Source organism: Rhinatrema bivittatum, chromosome 5 (genome assembly GCF_901001135.1).
Source record: "Rhinatrema bivittatum chromosome 5, aRhiBiv1.1, whole genome shotgun sequence".
NCBI lineage: Eukaryota > Metazoa > Chordata > Amphibia > Gymnophiona > Rhinatrematidae > Rhinatrema > Rhinatrema bivittatum.
Window position 1 is genome coordinate 45628055 of NC_042619.1, and position 20238 is coordinate 45648292.

The 20238-nt window shown below is 44.7% G+C and overlaps 1 protein-coding gene across 1 annotated transcript in view; it reads left to right on the plus strand.

The window, feature by feature from the left end:
* The first annotated feature begins 575 nt into the window (after positions 1 to 575).
* The window catches only part of TYR (tyrosinase), a 120284-nt gene continuing 100621 nt past the window's right edge, over positions 576 to 20238 (plus strand). The window contains exon 1 of the mRNA XM_029601706.1: positions 576 to 1397. Within this exon, the coding sequence (XP_029457566.1) occupies positions 576 to 1397 (822 nt within the window). The remainder of the gene's footprint in view (positions 1398 to 20238) is intronic.

Sequence of the window (20238 nt, forward strand, 5' to 3'; positions counted from 1 at the left end):
CACCATCATTTTTCTTTGCATTACAATTACCTGTTATTTGGTAATAAAATTAGGTGCTGAAAGGAAATGAACATTTTCTTTGCATTACTTGTCATGTTTAAAATGTAATCATCATTAAACACTCTGCATTAACAGCATTGCAGTTAGTTAAATGCTGCATTCTGCATACTTTTTTTTTTATAGCAATTGGCATCAGTCTGCTTTCTTCTAATCAAATAAGCAAGCCACCTGATTAAAGATAAGGAACGTTTGCCCCTTCAAAACTATTTTCTCACAAGATGCCTAAGCAGACCTCCCCTCCCAAAAAGCCCCCCCCCTCCCACACACACACACACACATTCCTTATTCTCCCGCTGGCCTGATCATGTGCTGGCCTGAGAAAGTCAGCACTCAGAAAGGTCTTTTTATGTCTGAAGGAGAGGAGGAGGAGGAGGGGCAAAATGAAAATGGGCATAAACCAGAACATGTGATAATCAGATTTCGTAGTGGAGGGGGAGGGGAGTGTCTGTAGGACCGGGAATCACTGAGTGCTGTGCACGTATTTCACCGTACTGTAAACTGGTCCACCAGAGAAGATGTTCCTCTTGGTCGTGGGCTACTTGTTAGGGACCTTGTTGCCGCTCATTTTGGGACAGTTCCCCCGGGCCTGCAGCACCGCAGAAGCTTTGCTCCGCAAGGAGTGCTGTCCTGCCTGGATAGGAGATGGCTCGCCCTGTGGCCAGATGTCTGGCAGGGGGACCTGCCAGGACATAGTCCTATCCAGTGCTCCTCTTGGGCTCCAATTTCCTTTCTCAGGAATAGATGATAGAGAAGGCTGGCCTATAGTGTTCTACAACAGGACCTGCCAATGTGCTGCCAACTTCATGGGTTACAACTGTGGAGAGTGCAGATTTGGCTTCTCTGGGCCGACCTGTACAGAAAAAAGAATGCTGGTACGGAAGAACCTCCTTGAGATGACTACCGCAGAGAAAAACAAATTCCTCGCCTACCTCAACTTGGCTAAAAACACCATCAGCACTGATTATGTCATAGCTACTGGCACTTATGCCCAAATGAACAATGGGCTCTCTCCTTTATTTGCTGACATTAATGTGTATGACCTCTTTGTCTGGATGCATTACTATGCATCTCGGGACACCTTTTTAGGTGGGACGAATGTCTGGATAGATATTGATTTTGCACATGAAGCCCCCGGTTTTCTCCCCTGGCACAGACTCTTCCTGCTTCTCTGGGAGCACGAGATCCAGAAACTGACAGGAGATGAAAATTTCACCCTTCCGTACTGGGACTGGAGGGATGCCCAGAACTGTCAGGTCTGCACTGATGAGCTACTGGGGGGCCGGCACCCCTCTATCTCCAATATTCTCAGTCCAGCCTCCTTCTTCTCATCGTGGCAGGTAGGAACTAGTCTTGCTTAAACTTGCAGTCAGAATGCACAAAGGTGAATGCATCTGGCTCTGATTAGTAACTGCAGACATCTTCTTCATTTGTTTTGGGAGAGAACTTTCTACTTAACAAAGACCCTTTCAGAACCTTCCAGAAATAAGCATGTGTTCATTTTCTGTCTCCAAAATATTTCCTTAAACTAACGCAGTGCATTACAACTGGAGATTAAGATTGTTCTTTTCTCTATGCTAACCCGCCAACGCACCCCCACACACTACCCAGTAGCTTCAAACCTTATATCTGTGAAGCGTTAAAGAGCAGAAATTGACTGTCAGGTTGTTTTTCTCTCTCTCCATCTCTCCCTCTTGAAATATTTGAATCAGGGGAGTTTAAGTATACAACTTTATGGCAAAATTTATTATAGGTAGGTTTTACCAATTATGTCTGGAGGGCATCAGCCCCTACTAAACTATATTTCAAAGGTTGTCACTGGCCTCTGAGAGAGATTCTCCCAAAATGTAAGAGAAAGGGCTGAAGAGCTGTACCTCCGAAGGTTTCATTCTTGGCCAGAAATGTTACTTACCTTATGTCAATACTGCAGAATTCAATTCTGTATTCAGGGAACATACAACACTTCCATAAAAAAAAAAATATTTCAATTCAGAAGTGCTGTACTGTGCCTGCGCTAAGAGTTGCTGTTCTTTTAATATGTTCAGAGAATATTTTCTTGCAAGTAATCTATCACAAGGGTACCATAGCTTGCATAGCAGGCATAATGCAATTTTAAGCAAAAAAAAAAAAAAAAAAGATTGATGTAGAAGAATATAATGTGTTAACTTGCCCAACATTTCTAGAGAGAAAATACTGGATTTATTTGCAGGGTATGACATATGTCATTGGACCAGCAAGGCCCCCAGTTTCCTACAGCGGCTCAAGGGTAGATTTTGCTGCAAACGTTGGAAGCTTCTGCTGAAAAGTAATGCAAATTCTGCACAGTTCTTCTGAGGCATATTTGCATAAATGTGGCATATTCAATAATATTAATGAATATTTTATTTTATACTAAAAGCTGCTTGTTGAAATTTCTTGTGTTTCTTGATAATTTATTTGGTTCTTTGGACGGGGGGGGCGAGGCGGAGGGAAGGATCTCAGTGATTGCTGCTGGGAAGGAAGGAAAGGATAGAAAAGGAGGGGATGGCTTAGGGGTAGTCAAATATAAATAAATAAAAACGCGGGGATCTCTGGAAAGGAGATGGAAGAAAAGAGCTCAGGGAGGAGAAGATAAGGGATAAGAGATGCTGGGGAATCTTGGGGAAGGAAGAGGAATTGGGGAGAAGAGGCTGGATCCAGGCAGAGAGTGAGAGGGGGGGAAGGGAGAGTAATCGGAGAGAGGAATAATTGCAAAGAAAAAGAAGGGGCATGAGAGGAGAAAAAGAAAGGGGAATACGGGGAGGAAAGGGAAGGAGAGATCCTGGAAAGGAAGCAGGAGGTCTGGAATCAGGAGATGATAGAATCCACGCACACATAGGAACATAAGAAGTTGCCATACTGGGTCAGACCATCAAGCCCAGCATCCTGTTTCCAACAGTGGCCAATCCAGGCTATAAGAACCTGGCAAGCACCCAAACATGAAACAGAACCCATGCTATTGATGCTAGTATTAAGTAGTGGCTATTCCCTAAGTCAACCTGATTAATAGCAGTTCATGGACTTCTCCTCCAGGAACTTATCCAAACCTTTTTTTTAAACCCAGCTAGTAAACACATGCGTCCATGTGCGTGTGCTTCCCGGCACACACACATGGACACGCCAATTTTATAACATATGAGCGTGGTGCGCTCAAGGGCGGTAAAGTTTTGCAAATTCACATGGAGATATATCTCGGCCTTCCCCAGTTCCCTACTCTAACCTCCCTTCCCCTTCCCCTTCCCCTTTCCTCCCCAATCCCTAAATCCAATTATTTTTTTTCTTTACCTTTGTCCTTGCTCGCCTCCCACCCCATCCCTCCCCACCTTGAACATTCCCCCCCACCCACCCCTTGGAAGAGGCCTAGCTCTTGTGCGCAGCCAGGCCCCTTCTAAAATGTGCACAGCATGCACAAGGTCCTAGCTGCACATGTAATCCTCATTTTCCCCCACACACACCTTTTTTAAAATCAACCCGTAACTGCATTAACCACATCCTCTGGCAATGAATTCCAGAGTTTAATTGTGCGTTGAGTGAAAAGGAATTTTCTCTGATTTGTATTAAATGCACTACTTGCTAACTTCATGGAATGTCCCCTATTAGCTGTATTATCTGAAAGAGTAAATAACCAAGTCACATCTACCCATTCTAGTCCTCTCAAGATTTTATAAACCTCTATCATATCTCCCCCCTCAGCCATCTCTTCTCCAAGCTGAAAAGCCCTAACCTCTTTAGCCTTTCCTCATAGGGGAACCATTCCATTTTCTTTATCAATTTGGTCCCCTTCACCCTGATGCTGATCCCTTCTCTCACTTACACATACCCACATGCCACACACTCACATGCAGCCCTTCCAATCCCTTCACTCACTTCTTACACTCCCCTCTGATCCCCTCATTTACTCTCCACATCCATTCCAATCTCCTCACTCACTTTCTCCCCACAACCCTCCGACTCCCTTTTTCCAATCCCCTCACTCTCTCCACTTCTTCTTTCATTTCCTTTCCCCCCAATGCCCTCAAATTTCCCCAATCCCTCACTCAGTTTGTTTAAGCACTCCCTCCCACCCCTTCACTCCCACCTCACTCTTCCTCCTATCACTGCACTCGCTGTTCACATCACCTTCTCCAGTTCCCTCACTAGACCCAATTCCCTCTCTCACTTTCTTCCTGCACACCTTCCCATTCCCACACTCCCTTATTTCAGCCCATCAATCCCCTATATACCCACTTCCTTCACTCCCTTAGCTCTAGAGGGCCTGCAGCAACACAGTGCTTTTGGACCATGTTCCCCTCTATGGCTGTTCAAGTTGACATATCGCACTTTTAACTACATAGCCCTGTGCTGTGCTGCAGACTTCAAAACGAGATTCCAGCCCAATTTAAGGATAGGGTTGCCAACTGGCTCAGATTTTGCAGGGTTTTACTCCCATGCATGCAAGTACTTATAGTCTGATTTTCTTGGGGAATGCAATAGGGAAATCAGAATGAGTCCTAGCATGCAATGAGGTAAAAACCAGGTCTGTATCAATCTATCTGAAAATCTGGAGCCAGTTGGCAACCCTGCTTGCAGAGGATGAAGCTGCAGCCTGAAATACTACACTGCTACTGTCCTCCTCTTAGCCCTAAGCCAGGATCATCACAACTGAGGAGGGGAGAGATGCACTGACACCACCGTTACCGCCACTTCAGTTTCATCTTCAATCTGGACCTTGATCTCCTGTGGCAATTATGCAGGCGCTGGAATATTTCACTGCAAGGGACTGATTTGGCAGCGAATCAAGTTATACAACAATGATACTATGTCTAAGCTCTGGGGATTACATCAGAATAAAATGGCTACTAGAACCTCGCATCACATAACAGAAAACCACCCAAATAGCTGGGTAGAGGTGATCTACTTTTCCAGGCTAATTGATATTTTATGATGCAAGTTTTTTGGACTGCTAAGAAAAGGACCTTAGCAACCTAAAAGTTTACAACTGGAAACATTTTTTTAGCTTCAAAAAGGAAACAATACTTATCCCTCAACTGATGTGTTCATTTTCTATTCAGAACGACCAATGAGGAATGCAATACTTGCCTTCATTCTAAAATCATAATAAAACAGCGTAATTCCCTGGACCCCCTTGATTATTTTAATTGGAGAGCATTCTATTATGATACATATTTGAAGAGGGTTATTTCAGTGTTTTTCTCATATGCGATTTAAAATTTGCTTTATGAAGCTGAGCTTTGTCATAAAGCTTGCTTTCTCTATGGGAACTTGAAGCCAGTGTAACAAATGTGGAAATACGGAGACTGTATAACTCACGAATTGAGTTTGGATAAAGTAGTTTATTTATTTATTTATTTTTAACTTTTATATACCGACATTCTTGCATTAAATGCAAATCATGCCGGTTTACAGTGAAACAGAAAAAGCAGGAAAAAATTCCTTAGTCGAATACAATGAAACAGCTTAGTTAACAAAGGAAACATAAAAATAAATTTTTACATATACACAAAGGTTTTCACGAAGGGGTGCACAAAGGGGAGAGCCCCTTTGTCGTGCCCCTTCGGCGCGCGACGCCTGGTGTTGAGGCTGTCTTAACTGTCCGATGTTAGTGACGTCATGGGGGGGGGGGTGGGTCTAATGATCGCAGCACTTACATCGCTGCTTCTTTCCAGTTCCAGGTGAAGATCAAGCTGTTTCCTTCACTTCCCCTCCCATGACTGTGGGGTGAGAAGCGCTGCAGGGTGCCCCTTGATGTTATCTGGCTTCCCACACGCGACGCCTGGTGTTGAGGCTGTCTTAACTGTCCGATGTTAGTGACGTCATGGGGGGGGGGGGGCGGATCTAATGATCACAGCACTTACATCGCTGCTTCTTTCCAGTTCCAGGTGAAGATCAAGCTGTTTCCTTCACTTCCCCTCCCATGACTGTGGGGTGAGAGGCGCTGCAGGGTGCCCCTTGATGTTATCTGGCTTCCCACACGCGACGCCTGGTGTTGAGGCTGTCTTAACTGTTCAATGTTAGTGATACCCCATGAATAAAGCAAATACGACCTTTTACATTTATTTGGAAGCTGTAACATTTTTGGTACATTATTTAAAAATATTTTGCAGAAATAAATGTCAATTTACACAATTTGATTTTGGCAGAATAAAAAAGAACAAAACATTCTATTTCAGAATTAAAGAACTATTAGCACATCCTATTCTGCTCTTACAGTTTGTGAAGCAAGAGATAAGAGGATCCTAAAGATAAATACAGCACAGTAACTTCTCATTTAAAGGTGAATTTTAAAAGACCGACACGTGCCGAAACAGGGAGATACGCAAACATGTCGGGCCGACACGCGCCAAGAGGATTTTTAAAGCCACCCGAGTATGCGGGTACTTCTGCTGTGCAAATAAGTGAAGAGTAACAATAAAGAGGTGGGATGGGGGCGGAGTCTGAGCAGGGAATAGGTATTCCTGGATTTCAACTTCTAATTAGCGCATAAAAATTGACCAAATTCCCATGAGTGGATTTTCAGTTGCCTGAAAGTATGTTTACATTTTTAGCCACTTAAATAAGAGACATTCTGGAGTGGGTTGGGAGGGAGCATTCAAGGAGTAAGGTTTGAAACTGCGTGCGTACATTTAAGAATCAAAAATGTGGTGGACATGAAATTAATGCATGTACTTTGTGCCACTGTCCAACACCAAGTAAGTATAGGTGCATAACAGACTGACATTCAAACACAATGCACACAGGTACCCTGTGTTTGATAATCAGCTGCAGGGTTCCCTGCCTTGTAATTTTACTTCTGCTATAGAAGACGTGTAAGTAATAAAAAAAAAAAGATAGAGAGATCAGCAAGGTTTTAAGGTTTGGGTCCAACAGGGGAGAAGGGAAGCTATTAAACTAGAGACAGTTGGAAGTCCTATCACTTACCTGGGAAAACTGGGAACAAACTGGGAAAACTGGTAATGGTATCAGCGCATGTATCTACTAAAATCTCCCCACTTATGCGGTAGAAGCGGCATCTGCACTTATAGGTGCGTGTCCATTTAATATTGCGTGTACAAGTGCGCGCGGTCAGCCTATTTTATAACATGCGCATATACGCGTGTATGTTATAAAATGGCCGCGTCCCTGGGCATGAGCCGGCAAGCGTGCGCATATTTGCGCCCGCACACCTGTTTAAAAGTTACCGTGCCAGACATAATAGAGATCCTGGCACTTAAATCCTGGCACTTAAATACGTAGCCGCGCGTATCTTATAAAATCCGAGGTCGGCGTGCGCAAGGGGGTGCACATTTGTGCACTTTGCACGCGCCGAGCCCTATGCACGCTGCCCATTCCCCTCCACCACCCCCCACACATTCCCCTCCCTTCCCCTTCCTAACCCACCCCCCCACCCCTGGCCCTATCTAAACCCCCCCCTACCGTTGTCGGCAGAGTTACGCCTGCCCAAAGAAGGTGTAACTCTGCGCGCGCCAGCGGGCTGCTGGTGCGACATCACCCAACCCAGGGGCTGGTCCAGAGTCTTTGACCACGCCCCTGGGCCGGCGTCACACCCCCGACATGCCTCCCACCCTGCCCCAAAATTCGCACCGCCCACCCGACACACCCCCTTTGCGAAGCCCCGGGACTTACACGCGTCCAGGGGCTTGCGCGCACCGCCGAGCCTATGCAAAATAGGCTCGGCGCATGCAAGGGGCTTTTTTAAGGGTTACGCGCATAACTTATGCGCGTAACCCTTTTAAAATCCAGCCCAGTATGTAGAGAGCAGCAATCATCCTATTCCTCTCCCTTTAAACCATGTCACATTCAGGCAAACATAAGAAACATAAGATATGCCATACTGAGTCAGACCAAGGGTCCATCAAGCCCAGCATCCTGTTTCCAGCAGTGGCCAATCCATGGCACAAGTACCTGGCAAGTACCCAAACATTAGATAGATCACAAGCTACTATTGCTTATTAATTACCATAATAGCAGTTTATGGATTTAACCTCTAGGAACTTATCCAAACTTTTTTTAAACCCAGTTACACTAACTTCTGAAACCATATCCTCTGGCAATGAATTCCAGGCAAGATGTTCATTTTAAAGAGAATCTAAACCTACCGTACAACATTTGCAAAGTGAGCTGAGACAATTATTTACAAAAACTAAAGATTACAACAAGCTTTAGAAACAAAACAAAACAAAAAACTAGCTTCTTGCTAGACTGTCTTTGGTAAATACATTTGCACCATCAGAGAATTTTGAATAAGATCTCTATATTCTTATATTCCTCAATATTGTGGGGCAGATTTTAAAAGGGTTACGCGTGTAATATACGTGCGTAACCCTTTAAAACCCCTCCTGCGTGCACTGAGCCTATTTTGCATAGGCCCGGCTATGCGTGCAAGCCCCAGGACACGTGTATGTCCCGGGGCTTGAAAAAAGGGGGCAGGGCGTGGGCGGGGCCGGAGCCTCCAGGCACAGGAAGGCTGTGCGGCTCGGCACGCGCAAGGTGCACAAGTGTGCACCCCCTTGCGCGCGCCGACCCTGGATTTTATAACATGCACGCAGCTGCACGCGCATTTAATAAAATTGGGCATAGATTTGTGCACGCCGGGTTGTGCGAACAAATCTACACCCGCGCCTAAATCTTAAACTCCGGCCCTGTATGTATGTATATATATATATATATATATATATACACACAGTATACATACATACATACAGTATATAGGAATACAGAGAACATGTTTCCTGAATGTGACATGGTTTAAAGGGAGAGGAATAGGATGATTCTGTCTTCTTTCACTCAAAACTAATGCATGTTTAGTCAAGAGCCAATTCAAACCTTGGGAGAGATCTTTTGTTTTAGGTTTTCTTCCTTTTTATTTTTTTGTTTCTTTATGCAGGCTGCCAGGGAGAATCAGAGAAATAAGCTGTGCTTCTGGAGAGAGCCTTGAGGATTGTAACCATTGTTTCTATAAAAGATGAATTTCTTCATGACTCTTATTTGTCTTGTCTATAGCTTGACTAGATTTTCAGCTCGACAAAACAAGGACTATCCTTTATGTGTATCTCTAGCAGTAGCAAATAAGATTCCTCCATAGCAACTATCATGAAAGGAGCTGCCTCCTGAAAAATATTCATATATACATTACACATATGTATCTAGTTATGCCTCTCTCTCTCTCTCATTCTCTCTCTGTCTGTGATAGCAGTTTCCAAAGTCATCTACTTGGATAAACAGCAATTTGCCCAAGTAAACTGGTGGTCTGAAAATTTCCTTTCCTCAATACAGCCACATATAAGGGAGGCATTTGCTTGGGTGTGTTCTGGGCAGGATCAGAAAATAACACACATAGGTCTAGATTTATCAAAATGCACTAAATATCGCATGCAATAGGAAAAAGGGTGTGTTTTATGGTAATAGGCAGTTTATCACAATTTGTGCTAATACCTATGTGAAGTGCTATCTTAGCACAAATTTGTTCTTATACTCGATAGGTATTTATATCTCTATGAGGGCTAGGGATGTGAATCGTGTCCTCGATCGTCTTAACGATCGATTTCGGCTGGGAGGGGGAGGGAATCGTATTGTTGCCGTTTGGGGGGGTAAAATATCGTGAAAAATCGTGAAAAATCGTGAAAAATCGAAAAATCGCAAAACCGGCACATTAAAACCCCCTAAAACCCACCCCCGACCCTTTAAATTAAATCCCCCACCCTCCCGAACCCCCCCCCCAAATGACTTAAATAACCTGCGGGTCCAGCGGCGGTCCGGAACGGCAGCGGTCCGGAACGGGCTCCTGCTCCTGAATCTTGTTGTCTTCAGCCGGCGCCATTTTCCAAAATGGCGCCGAAAAATGGCGGCGGCCATAGACGAACACGATTGGACGGCAGGAGGTCCTTCCGGACCCCCGCTGGACTTTTGGCAAGTCTCGTGGGGGTCAGGAGGCCCCCCACAAGCTGGCCAAAAGTTCCTGGAGGTCCAGCGGGGGTCAGGGAGCGATTTCCCGCCGCGAATCGTTTTCGTACGGAAAATGGCGCTGGCAGGAGATCGACTGCAGGAGGTCGTTCAGCGAGGGTTCCGGCACCTCGCTGAACAACCTCCTGCAGTCGATCTCCTGCCGGCGCCATTTTCCGTACGAAAACGATTCGCGGCGGGAAATCGCTCCCTGACCCCCGCTGGACCTCCAGGAACTTTTGGCCAGCTTGTGGGGGGCCTCCTGACCCCCACGAGACTTGCCAAAAGTCCAGCGGGGGTCCGGAAGGACCTCCTGCCGTCCAATCGTGTTCGTCTATGGCCGCCGCCATTTTTCGGCGCCATTTTGGAAAATGGCGCCGGCTGAAGACAACAAGATTCAGGAGCAGGAGCCCGTTCCGGACCACTGCCGTTCCGGACCGCCGCTGGACCCGCAGGTTATTTAAGTCATTTGGGGGGGGTTCGGAGGGTGGGGGATTTAATTTAAAGGGTCGGGGGTGGGTTTTAGGGGGTTTTAGTGTGCCGGCTCACGATTCTAACGATTTATAACGATAAATCGTTAGAATCTCTATTGTATTGTGTTCCATAACGGTTTAAGACAATATTAAAATTATTGGACGATAATTTTAATCGTCCTAAAACGATTCACATCCCTAATGAGGGCCCACCTAGTCACTCGAGGTGAGGTTTAGGTATTAGTGTAGGGGTTAGGGGCCACTTTGACATTCAAAGTGAGATGTACGAACAGAACAATGGTCTCTTGTGAAGATTTGATGACCTTCGGAGTGAGGAAACTCACCCAAAGATGAGATTTGTGCAATGTTCTCTCAACCTTACTTGATGGACTCTCTACCTGGGTAACATCAAGCTAGGTTGAGATATAAATACCTATCTAGTGGGAGGGCATTAGAGCTAGTCTCTCTCTCTCTCTCTTCTCAGGGCCCCAATAGCTAGGCTGGCTCTCCAGGAGCTTGAAACCACTAAAAATGGCATTTGTTAAAACATCACGATATCAATCACACCAAAAAATACCCACAAACACACAGTGTACTCCAATACACCACAAATGTGAACAAATAACAAAGAAATAAATGTATTGGTCTTATTTCAAATAGAAAGCACTCTATCGCCAAGATACTAATGTAAGACCCTCTATTCACGAGTAAGACATTTCAAATAGCTTCTCGTTTACCATAGGGGTCTAATTTGCTTTAATAAATCCTGCAAATTTGCTAAATTTTTCTAATTTTCTTTAAAAGAAACCGTACAAAAATTATAAGGGAAATTCCCAATTAGATACCGCATGATGAAAAAGGAATACTTATCCAAAATAACGATCAAAATAACGGGACTTATGGGACTTGATCGTTATTTGGATAAGTATTCCTTTTTCATCATGCGGTATCTAATTGGGAATTTCCCTTATAATTTTCGTACGGTTTCTTTTAAAGAAAATTAGAAAAATTTAGCAAATTTGCAGGATTTATTAAAGCAAATTAGACCCCTATGGTAAACGAGAAGCTATTTGAAATGTCTTACTCGTGAATAGAGGGTCTTACATTAGTATCTTGGCGATAGAGTGCTTTCTATTTGAAATAAGACCAATACATTTATTTCTTTGTTATTTGTTCACATTTGTTAAAACATCACAGCATGGGTTAAAGCCCTATCATGCAGCTTTACGCAAATGAAAAAGGTGTAGTTAAAATTTGCATTAAAGCCGTGAACCCAGCCCACTTGACCAAAAATCCCGCCCCAATATCCTCCCCTTTTTCTCATTTGCATCGCACCATGCATTATCGTGCTTTCGCACACGTTAAAGGTGTTTTCGCATGCGTTAAAGGCATTTTTTGCATCCAAAAACGCCATATAGCACTTTGATAAATGATCCCCATAGATTGCATTTTCAAGTCTACACTTGTTGTTTTTCATTAAAAAAAAAATGTCCTCGCACAAAAAAGAATAGGTGCAAAAATTTCCAAGGGAGTATATAGGTGCATACTTTCTATTTGAAATCTGGTAGAAAACTTGCAGGCAAAAAGTACAAGGAAACTTTGTTCCAAGCAGTCAAAAATTTACCCTCTCTCTCTGTCTCTTTCTCTCTCTCTCTCATTCATATATAAGAGAGAGAGATGCACATCATAGAACCCATGCCTTGGTAGAAGTCTGAATGGATAAGATGCAGGTAACAAGAAAGGCCTCAGGAATTGGAAAATAACATGTAGATTGTATTTTCAAGTCTATGAACATTATTTTCCACTGGAAAAAAATTCACACAAAAAGCAGGTACAAAACCCAGCAGGTTTTTTTTACAGAGATGTGCATCACCCGAACCATTTGGTTCGAGCTTTGGTTTCAACCCACCGCAGGAAACTTTGCTTTCCCCGTGCTTCGTGCTTTTTTTTTTCGGGGAACCTGAAATTTCAGGTTAGTGCGCACTAACTCCCATTAGTGCTCCCTAACCCAAAAAACTAATTTTTCCAAAATTTCTGGAAAAATCCTGTTCGTTTTTTGGGTTCCCTGAAACAGGGACGAATTAGGCGCATCCCTAGTATTTTATACCTGCGGAAAATTTGAAAAGGAAAATACACATATACTTTTCTCTTTGAAAACTGGTGCAAAGTCCATGTTTTGAAAGGTTACCACAGACTTTTGCCCAAAGTGGACAGTGTGCCTGCAACCGAACTGGAAAAGCTCCATGAAACAAGAAAGGCCTCGGGGTAGGGAAGCCCTGATCAGTCAGGCAGAGGGGCAAACAGGATAAGTGTTTCTTATAGGCCAGCACAAGGGCAGTGGAAATAGAAACGCAGAATATGACAGCAGACAAGGATCTCAGGATCCAGCTAGTCTGCCAAACTCCTTTCCTGCTGCAGTGCCATAGACCAACGTTGATTTTTGGCGTCCCCTCATTTCTTCGTAATCAGGAATCCTTGGTTCTTACCCCATTGCTTTCTTGCAATTCTGTCACTGTGTCTGTCTCCAGAACTAATGCCAGGAGGCCATTCTATGCTAACATCAACCTTTCCAGTCTACTCCCTTGGAGCGTCATGCCATGACTAGAGCATTCTTTCCTCTGAAAAAATACTCGCTTCTTGTGCTTTTGAAGCCTTTGAATATCTCTGTTAAGTCTGATTTCATGGGACTTTTGGTATAAAGTCTGCACTATCTTGTTAGGTTTACTCTGGATTGCTTCCACCCTCTCTATAGCCTACTGGAAGAATAGCTTCCAGAACTGGACACAGTATAACAAGTGAAGCCTCACCAACGACCTGTAAAGAGGCATTATCACTTCCTTCTTTCTACTGATTTTGTCTCTCCTTATACACCCTAGGATCTCTCTGGATCTGGCCATTGCCTTATTACACTGTTTCTCTACTCTGAGATCACAAGACATGATCACCCCGGGGTCTCTTTCTCAGTAAATGCACATTGGAATGATGCGATTCTTGTGATTTCTCAAAATTCAACCAGTTTCAGACAGCTGGGTGGCCAGCATGTCACAATGAATGGAAGGAAGGGCTGATAATGCATGAGGAGAGTGTATCAGGAGATGATAACCATCCCCGTTGGCTTATTAAGCAGAAATATCTTGTCATTTAGAAGTGAGTGGTCCTGATTGGCCATACATTTCCTGTACCAGGTTGTTTACTACTGTGCTGTGTGGACCTATGAATCCAGACTACCCTTTTATGTTTTGAGTGAAGACTGCCACATATTAGGTTTGAAAGCGTGAGATGTGATTAAGTGCCATCTCTGTGAAGTGTTGTAACATGGATCACTGGGATTACTGATCAGTAATCACCATCCTGCACAACAAGCCCTGTGTGCTTGATGCCACCGCTTGATGCACCAGTGCCTGTGCAGGATTTTACTGCTACTCAGAGCCAGTTAGTTGTTATCAACCTCTGACACACAGCCGGACAATTTGAGTCTCCCCAACAACAACCAGGCCTCAGGATCTGCCACCAAGCACTTATACTCAGCAAGGTGGTAGATGTGGAGATGCAACACTACGGTGCTCATTCAAGTCTGACGACATAGCTCATGCTGGCTGACCACATCTAACTAGCTCTGGAAAACTAAGACTTAGAAAAGGGGGACAAGAAGCAATTAACAGAGTTATTTTGGTGAGAGACAACTGCTGGGAATATTCTCAGCATTAAAATATAAGATGTGTCTGACCAAAGGTCCATCAAGCCTGGGCCCAAGGCTTTTTGGGGGAGGTGGGGTTGGAAGGCCTTGGGAAGGACATTTAGAAAACAAAATACCTGAACATTTTTAGGTATATTCATGCAAGACTATGTTTGGTTCCTTCCATTCAAAACAAAGTGAAAATGGACATTTTCAGTTTGGATGTATAATTCATTTAAAACAAATACACATCTCTAACTTTAACTACTAAGAATATTTTTGTGTAATTACAAATTTGATCTCTTCACTCTTTGCTCTCTTGTCCATATCATTAATGAATAGGATAAACAATACTGGTCCCAGTACAGATGCTTAGGGGCACTTGTGACTCCACTATTTACTTTTCTCCACTGGGAAAACTGAGCATTTAGTTCTACCCTTAGTTTCCTGTCGTTTAACCAGTTACCAGTCTACAGGAAGACATTGCCTCTTATCCTATGACTTCCAAGCTTTCTGAGGAGTCTCTCATGAGAATCCTCATCAAATGCCTTCTGAAAATTTAAACGTTAAATGTTTGGGTTCCTTTCCCCTTCCTGCCCATGAGGCTGTGCTTTCAGGATAAGGGTCCAACACTTTACTTCGTATTCGCAGTTTAACAACAGTAGTGTAACAGGCAGAGTCTACTTCCTCATGACATTTTGGTCTCACTGTTCCCCAGACAAGAGGTGTTATTGTTCTGTGTGCCTCACTGTTGCAGCCATGAGGATACTAGCTCAGTCCAGATGCTAGTTGCTGCTCCACAGTACATTCACTGACAAGCATGGTGTTCTCTCAATTGGACTCAGGGGCGGATTGCAAGAAAATATAAGTCCGGGCAATTTTTTCAAAATCAGCCCATGGGATATTTGTACAACTCCCTCTTGTGCTTTCCCTGAGCACATGCTTCAACAGTATGTGAATCTGACCCCTTGTCATGTGATCTGGATCCTGGCAAAATTAAGCCAAAATTCTCCAGTATAAATTTCACATTTTTCCTAAATAACTAAGCTGTAGAGCACACCCTATACTGAGGTGAGCAAACTGATCTGCAGTACCTGGTCCATCCATACAATGAGTTGGGCCCCTTACATCTCTCATATATATATATATGTATATATGTATGTATATATATATGAACATAAGAACATAAGATATGCCATATTAGGGCAGACCAAGGGTCCATCAAGCCCAGTATCCCATTTCCAACAGTGGCCAGTCCAAGGCACAAGTACCTGGGAAGTACCCAAACATTAAATAAATCTCAAGCTACTATTGCTTATTAATTAATAATTAATAGCAGTTTATGGATTTTTCCTCAAGGAAATTATCCAAACCTTTTTTAAACCCAGTTATACTAACTGTTGTAACCACATCCCCTGGCAATGAATTCCAGATCTTAACTATGTGCTGAGTGAAAAAGAATTTTCTTTGATTTGTTTTAAATGAGCTACTTGCTAACTTCATGGAGTGCCCCCTGGTCTTCTATTATCTGAGAGACTTGTTTGTCCTTTCATGATTTTGTAGAGCTCTATCATATCACCCCTCAATCATCTCTTCTTGATCTTCCTTAGCCTTTCCTCATAGGGCAGCTGTTCTATACTCCTTATCGTTTTGGTCACCCTTCTCTGCACTTTCTCCAGTGTAACTATATCTTTTTTTAGATGCGGCGACCAGAACTGCACACAGTATTCAATCAAGATGCGGTCTCATCATGGAGCAATACAGAGGCATTATGACATCCATCATTTATTTGCCATGCCCTTCTTAATAATTCCTAACATTATGTTTGCTTTTCTGGTCACCACAGCACACTGAGCTGATGATTTCAAAGTATTATCCACTATATCACCAAGATCTCTTTCCTGGGTGGTAATTCCTAAGATAGAATCTAAATTTGTATAACTACAGCAAGGGTTATTTTTCCCTATATGCATCATTTTGCACTTGTCCTTGTTAAATTTCATCTGCCATTTTAGTCTCGCAAGGTCCTCCTGCAATTTATCACAAACCGCTTGAGATTTAACTACTCTGCAAAATTTTCTCTCATCCACAAATTTGATCACCTCACTCATTGTACCTTTGCCCTCACTATGTAATATGGGTCGCCCGTATGACATAGTGAGGGCAAAGGTAGCGTCGGCACTATTTTGAAGATTGGCAATACGGCCCGCGTGCAGGAGGTCGCTCCCGGACCCCCGCTGGACTTTTGGCAAGTCTTGTGGGGGTCAGGAGGCCCCCCCCCAAGCTGGCCAAAAGTCCCTGGGGGTCCAGGGGCGATCTCCTGCACGCGTGACGTCGGGAGCCAGGAATCAAAATGGCGCCGGCGCTACCTTTGCCCTGTCACATGATAAGAGCAAAGGGCCACCGGCGCCATTTCTCAACGCAGCCGTGGCCAGAGAGAGAGAGGGAGATCATGCCGAGAGCCCTCCACTGGGCCCCAGGTAATTTAAAACATTTTGGGGGGGTTTGGGAGGGTGGGGGATTTGTTTTAAAGGTTCGGGGTGGGTTTTAGGGTTTTTTTGGTGTGCTCCCTATCTCATGTTCTTCCTCATGCTCACACACATGCTCCCTTACAAGCGGATTGTGATACATTGCAGGAGGACCTTATGAGACTGGAAGATTGGGCATCCAAATGGCAGATGAAATTTAATGTGGACAAGTGCAAGGTGTTGCACATAGACAAAAATAACCCTTGCTGTAGTTACACGATGTTAGGTTCCATATTAAGAGCTACCACCCAGGAAAAAGATCAAGGCATCATAGTGGATAATACTTTAAAATCGTCGGCTCAGTGTACTGCAGCAGTCAAAAAAGCAAATAGAATGTTAGGAATTATTAGGAAGGGAATGGTTAATAGAACAGAAAATGTCATAATGCCTCTGTATCGCTCCATGGTGAGACCGCACCTTGAATACTGTGTACAATTCTGGTCGCCGCATCTCAAAAAAGATATAGTTGTGATGGAGAAGGTACAGAGAAGGGCAACCAAAATGATAAAGGGAATGGAACAGCTCCTCTATGAGGAAAGGCTGAAGAGGTTAGGGCTGTCTAGCTTGGAGAAGAGACGGCTGAGGGGGGATATGATAGAAGTCTTTAAGATCATGAGAGGTCTTGAACGAGTAGATGTGACTCGGTTATTTACACTTTCAAATAATAGAAGGACTAGGAGGCATTCCATGAAGTTAGCAAGTAGTATATTTAAGACTAATCGGAGAAAATTCTTTTTCACTCAACGCACAATAAAGCTCTGGAATTTGTTGCCAGAGGATGTGGTTAGTGCAGCTAGTGTAGCTGGGTTCAAAAAAGGTTTGGATAAGTTCTTGGAGAAGAAGTCCATTAATGGCTATTAATCAATTATACTTAGGGGCGGATTTTAAAAGGCCCGCTCACACCGGCGCGCCTGTTTTGCATAGGCCGCCGGCGAGTGTAAAGTCCCGGGACGTGCGTAAGTCCCGGGGCTTTCAAAAAGAGGCGGGAGGGGGCGTGTCCGGGGGCGTTCCTGAAACGACGCGGCGTTTCGGGGGCGTGCCGCGGCGTTTCGGGGGCGTGGTGCCGGCCCAGGGGCGTGGTTGAGGCCTCCGCACCAGCCCCCAGGACCAGAGGATGGAGTGGGGCTGCCGGCCGACAGGCGTAACTTTGCTGTCAAAGGTAGGGGGGGGTTTAGATAGGGCCGGGGGTGTAGATTAGGTAGGGGAAGGGAGGGCGAAGGAAAGTTCCCTCCGAGGCCGCTCCAATTTCCGAGCGGCCTCAGAGGGAACAGGCAGCTCACGCTGGACTCAGTGCGCGCAGGTTGCACAAAAGTGCACCCCCTTGCGTGCGCCGATCCCGGATTTTATAAGATACGCGCGGCTACGTGCGTATCTTATAAAATCCAGCGTACTTTTGTTCGCGCCTGGTGCGTGAACAAAAGTACGCGATCGCGCAAGTATTTAAAATCTACCCCTTAGGGAATAGCCACTGCTATTAATTGCATCAGTAGCATGGGTTCTTCTTAGTGTTTGGGTAATTGCCAGGTTCTTGTGGCCTGGTTTTGGTCTCTGTTGGAAACAGGATGCTGGGCTTGATGGACCCTTGGTCTGACCCAGCATGGCAATTTCTTATGTTCTTAACCTCTCCTTTAGAGAGTCCCAAAGCCCTCTTGCAGAGCTTCAGGCACTCCTACTTCTAACTAACCCCTAGATTCATCAATATGTTTTCACACCCCATGATATGGGGGAGGTAGAGAGAGAGAGAGAGAGAGAGAGAGAGACTCTTTAAAGGCCATACTAGTAGAGGGTAGAATTAAGGTTTTAGTTGCAGTGATAAATATAAATATATTTGAAATGTTCAGTTCTATAACTCGTGAGGATCCTTTACATGCCATTTTGAAAATGAAGCAAAAATCAAAATCTTATTTAAAAATGATAGAAAATAGCAGAGCAATATCATATTATAGGGCCAGATGTCAGATGAAAACTCCAGGCTCATCTAGCTTACTTATTTTCCCTATCTGATACAATACTACAGAGCTTCCATGTGCTCCAATGTGGAGATTATTTACCTGATAATCTCGTTTTCCTTAGTGTAGACAGACGGACTCAGAACAAGTGGGTATAGTGTGCTCGTGCTAGCAGTTGGAGACGGATCTGACGTCAGCACGGGTACATATACCCCCACAGGAAGTGAAGCTCCTCAGTAATCTTCCTTGCAAAAGCTGTTATGGATATATGTGTACTGACGATCAAAGAAAAATAGTGAAAACAGGATTCCCCTGACTGATTGATAGTAGCTGGAGATCGCCAGCATTCCCAACCGGAAGGCGTCGATACCTGGCAGAGTGGACGCACTCATGTAAGAAGTGATAAGGCTTACCTTGAATCGGTGAAACCAATGACTACAGGCAGCTGGGCGGGATGCTGAGTCCATCTGTCTACACTAAGGAAAACAAAATTATCAGGTAAGTAATCTCCACATTTCCTGTCGTGTAGCCAGATGGACTCAGAACAAGTGGGATGTACAAAAGCTTTACTCCCGGACCGGGCAAGAGGCTGCCTGAGGACCGTGTAAGACCGCCCTCGCAAATGCTGTATCCTCCCTGGCCTGGACATCCAGACAGTAAAACCTGGAGAAGGTATGGAGGGAGGACCATGTCGCCGCTTTACATATTTCTGCAGGCGACAGCATCCTAGATTCAGCCCAAGATGCTGCTTGGGCTCTGGTAAAATGAGCCTTGACTTGTAGAGGCGGTGACTTCCCGGCCCCTATGTAGGCCGCTCTAATAACTTCTTTAATCCAGCGGGCGATGGTGGGCCGAGAGGCCGCTTCACCTTGTTTCCTCCCGATGTGAAGGACGAACAGATGGTCAGTCTTTCGTACTGTTTCTGTCATTCCCAGATATCTGGGCAGCAATCTGCCAATGTCAAGATGGCGTAGCACACGCCTGTCTTCAGATTTCTTCAGAACTGCCGTGGTTGGCAATGATATGGTCTGGTTGAGGTGAAATTGTGAGACTACCTTGGGCAAGAAGGATGGAACCGTGCGAAGATGGATAGCCTCAGGAGTGATCCTGAGAAAAGGATCACGGCAGGACAGTGCTTGTAGCTCCGAGATGCGGCGTGCTGAACACACAGCCAGCAAGAACACCATCTTCAAAGTTAGAGAACGGAGAGACAGGCCCCGAAGAGGTCTGAAGGTGGATCCCGCGAGGAAATCCAAAACTAGGTTGAGGTTCCACAAAGGCACTGGCCACTTCAGTGGCGGACGAATGTGCTTGACTCCTTTCAGGAAGCGAGAAACATCTGGGTGCGTGGCAAAGGTCTTGCCATCCCTCCTGGGACCATAGCAAGACAGCACAGCCACCTGAACCTTGATGGAGCTGAGGGAGAGACCCTTCTGAAGTCCATCCTGCAGGAAATCCAACACAATAGGGATTGTAGTCGCATGCGGATTGGTGCCGTGAGTGTCGCACCAGTCTTCAAATACTCTCCAGATCCTAACATAGGTGAGGGATGTGGAAAACTTGCGAGCTCGAAGGAGTGTATCTATCACTGGCTCCGA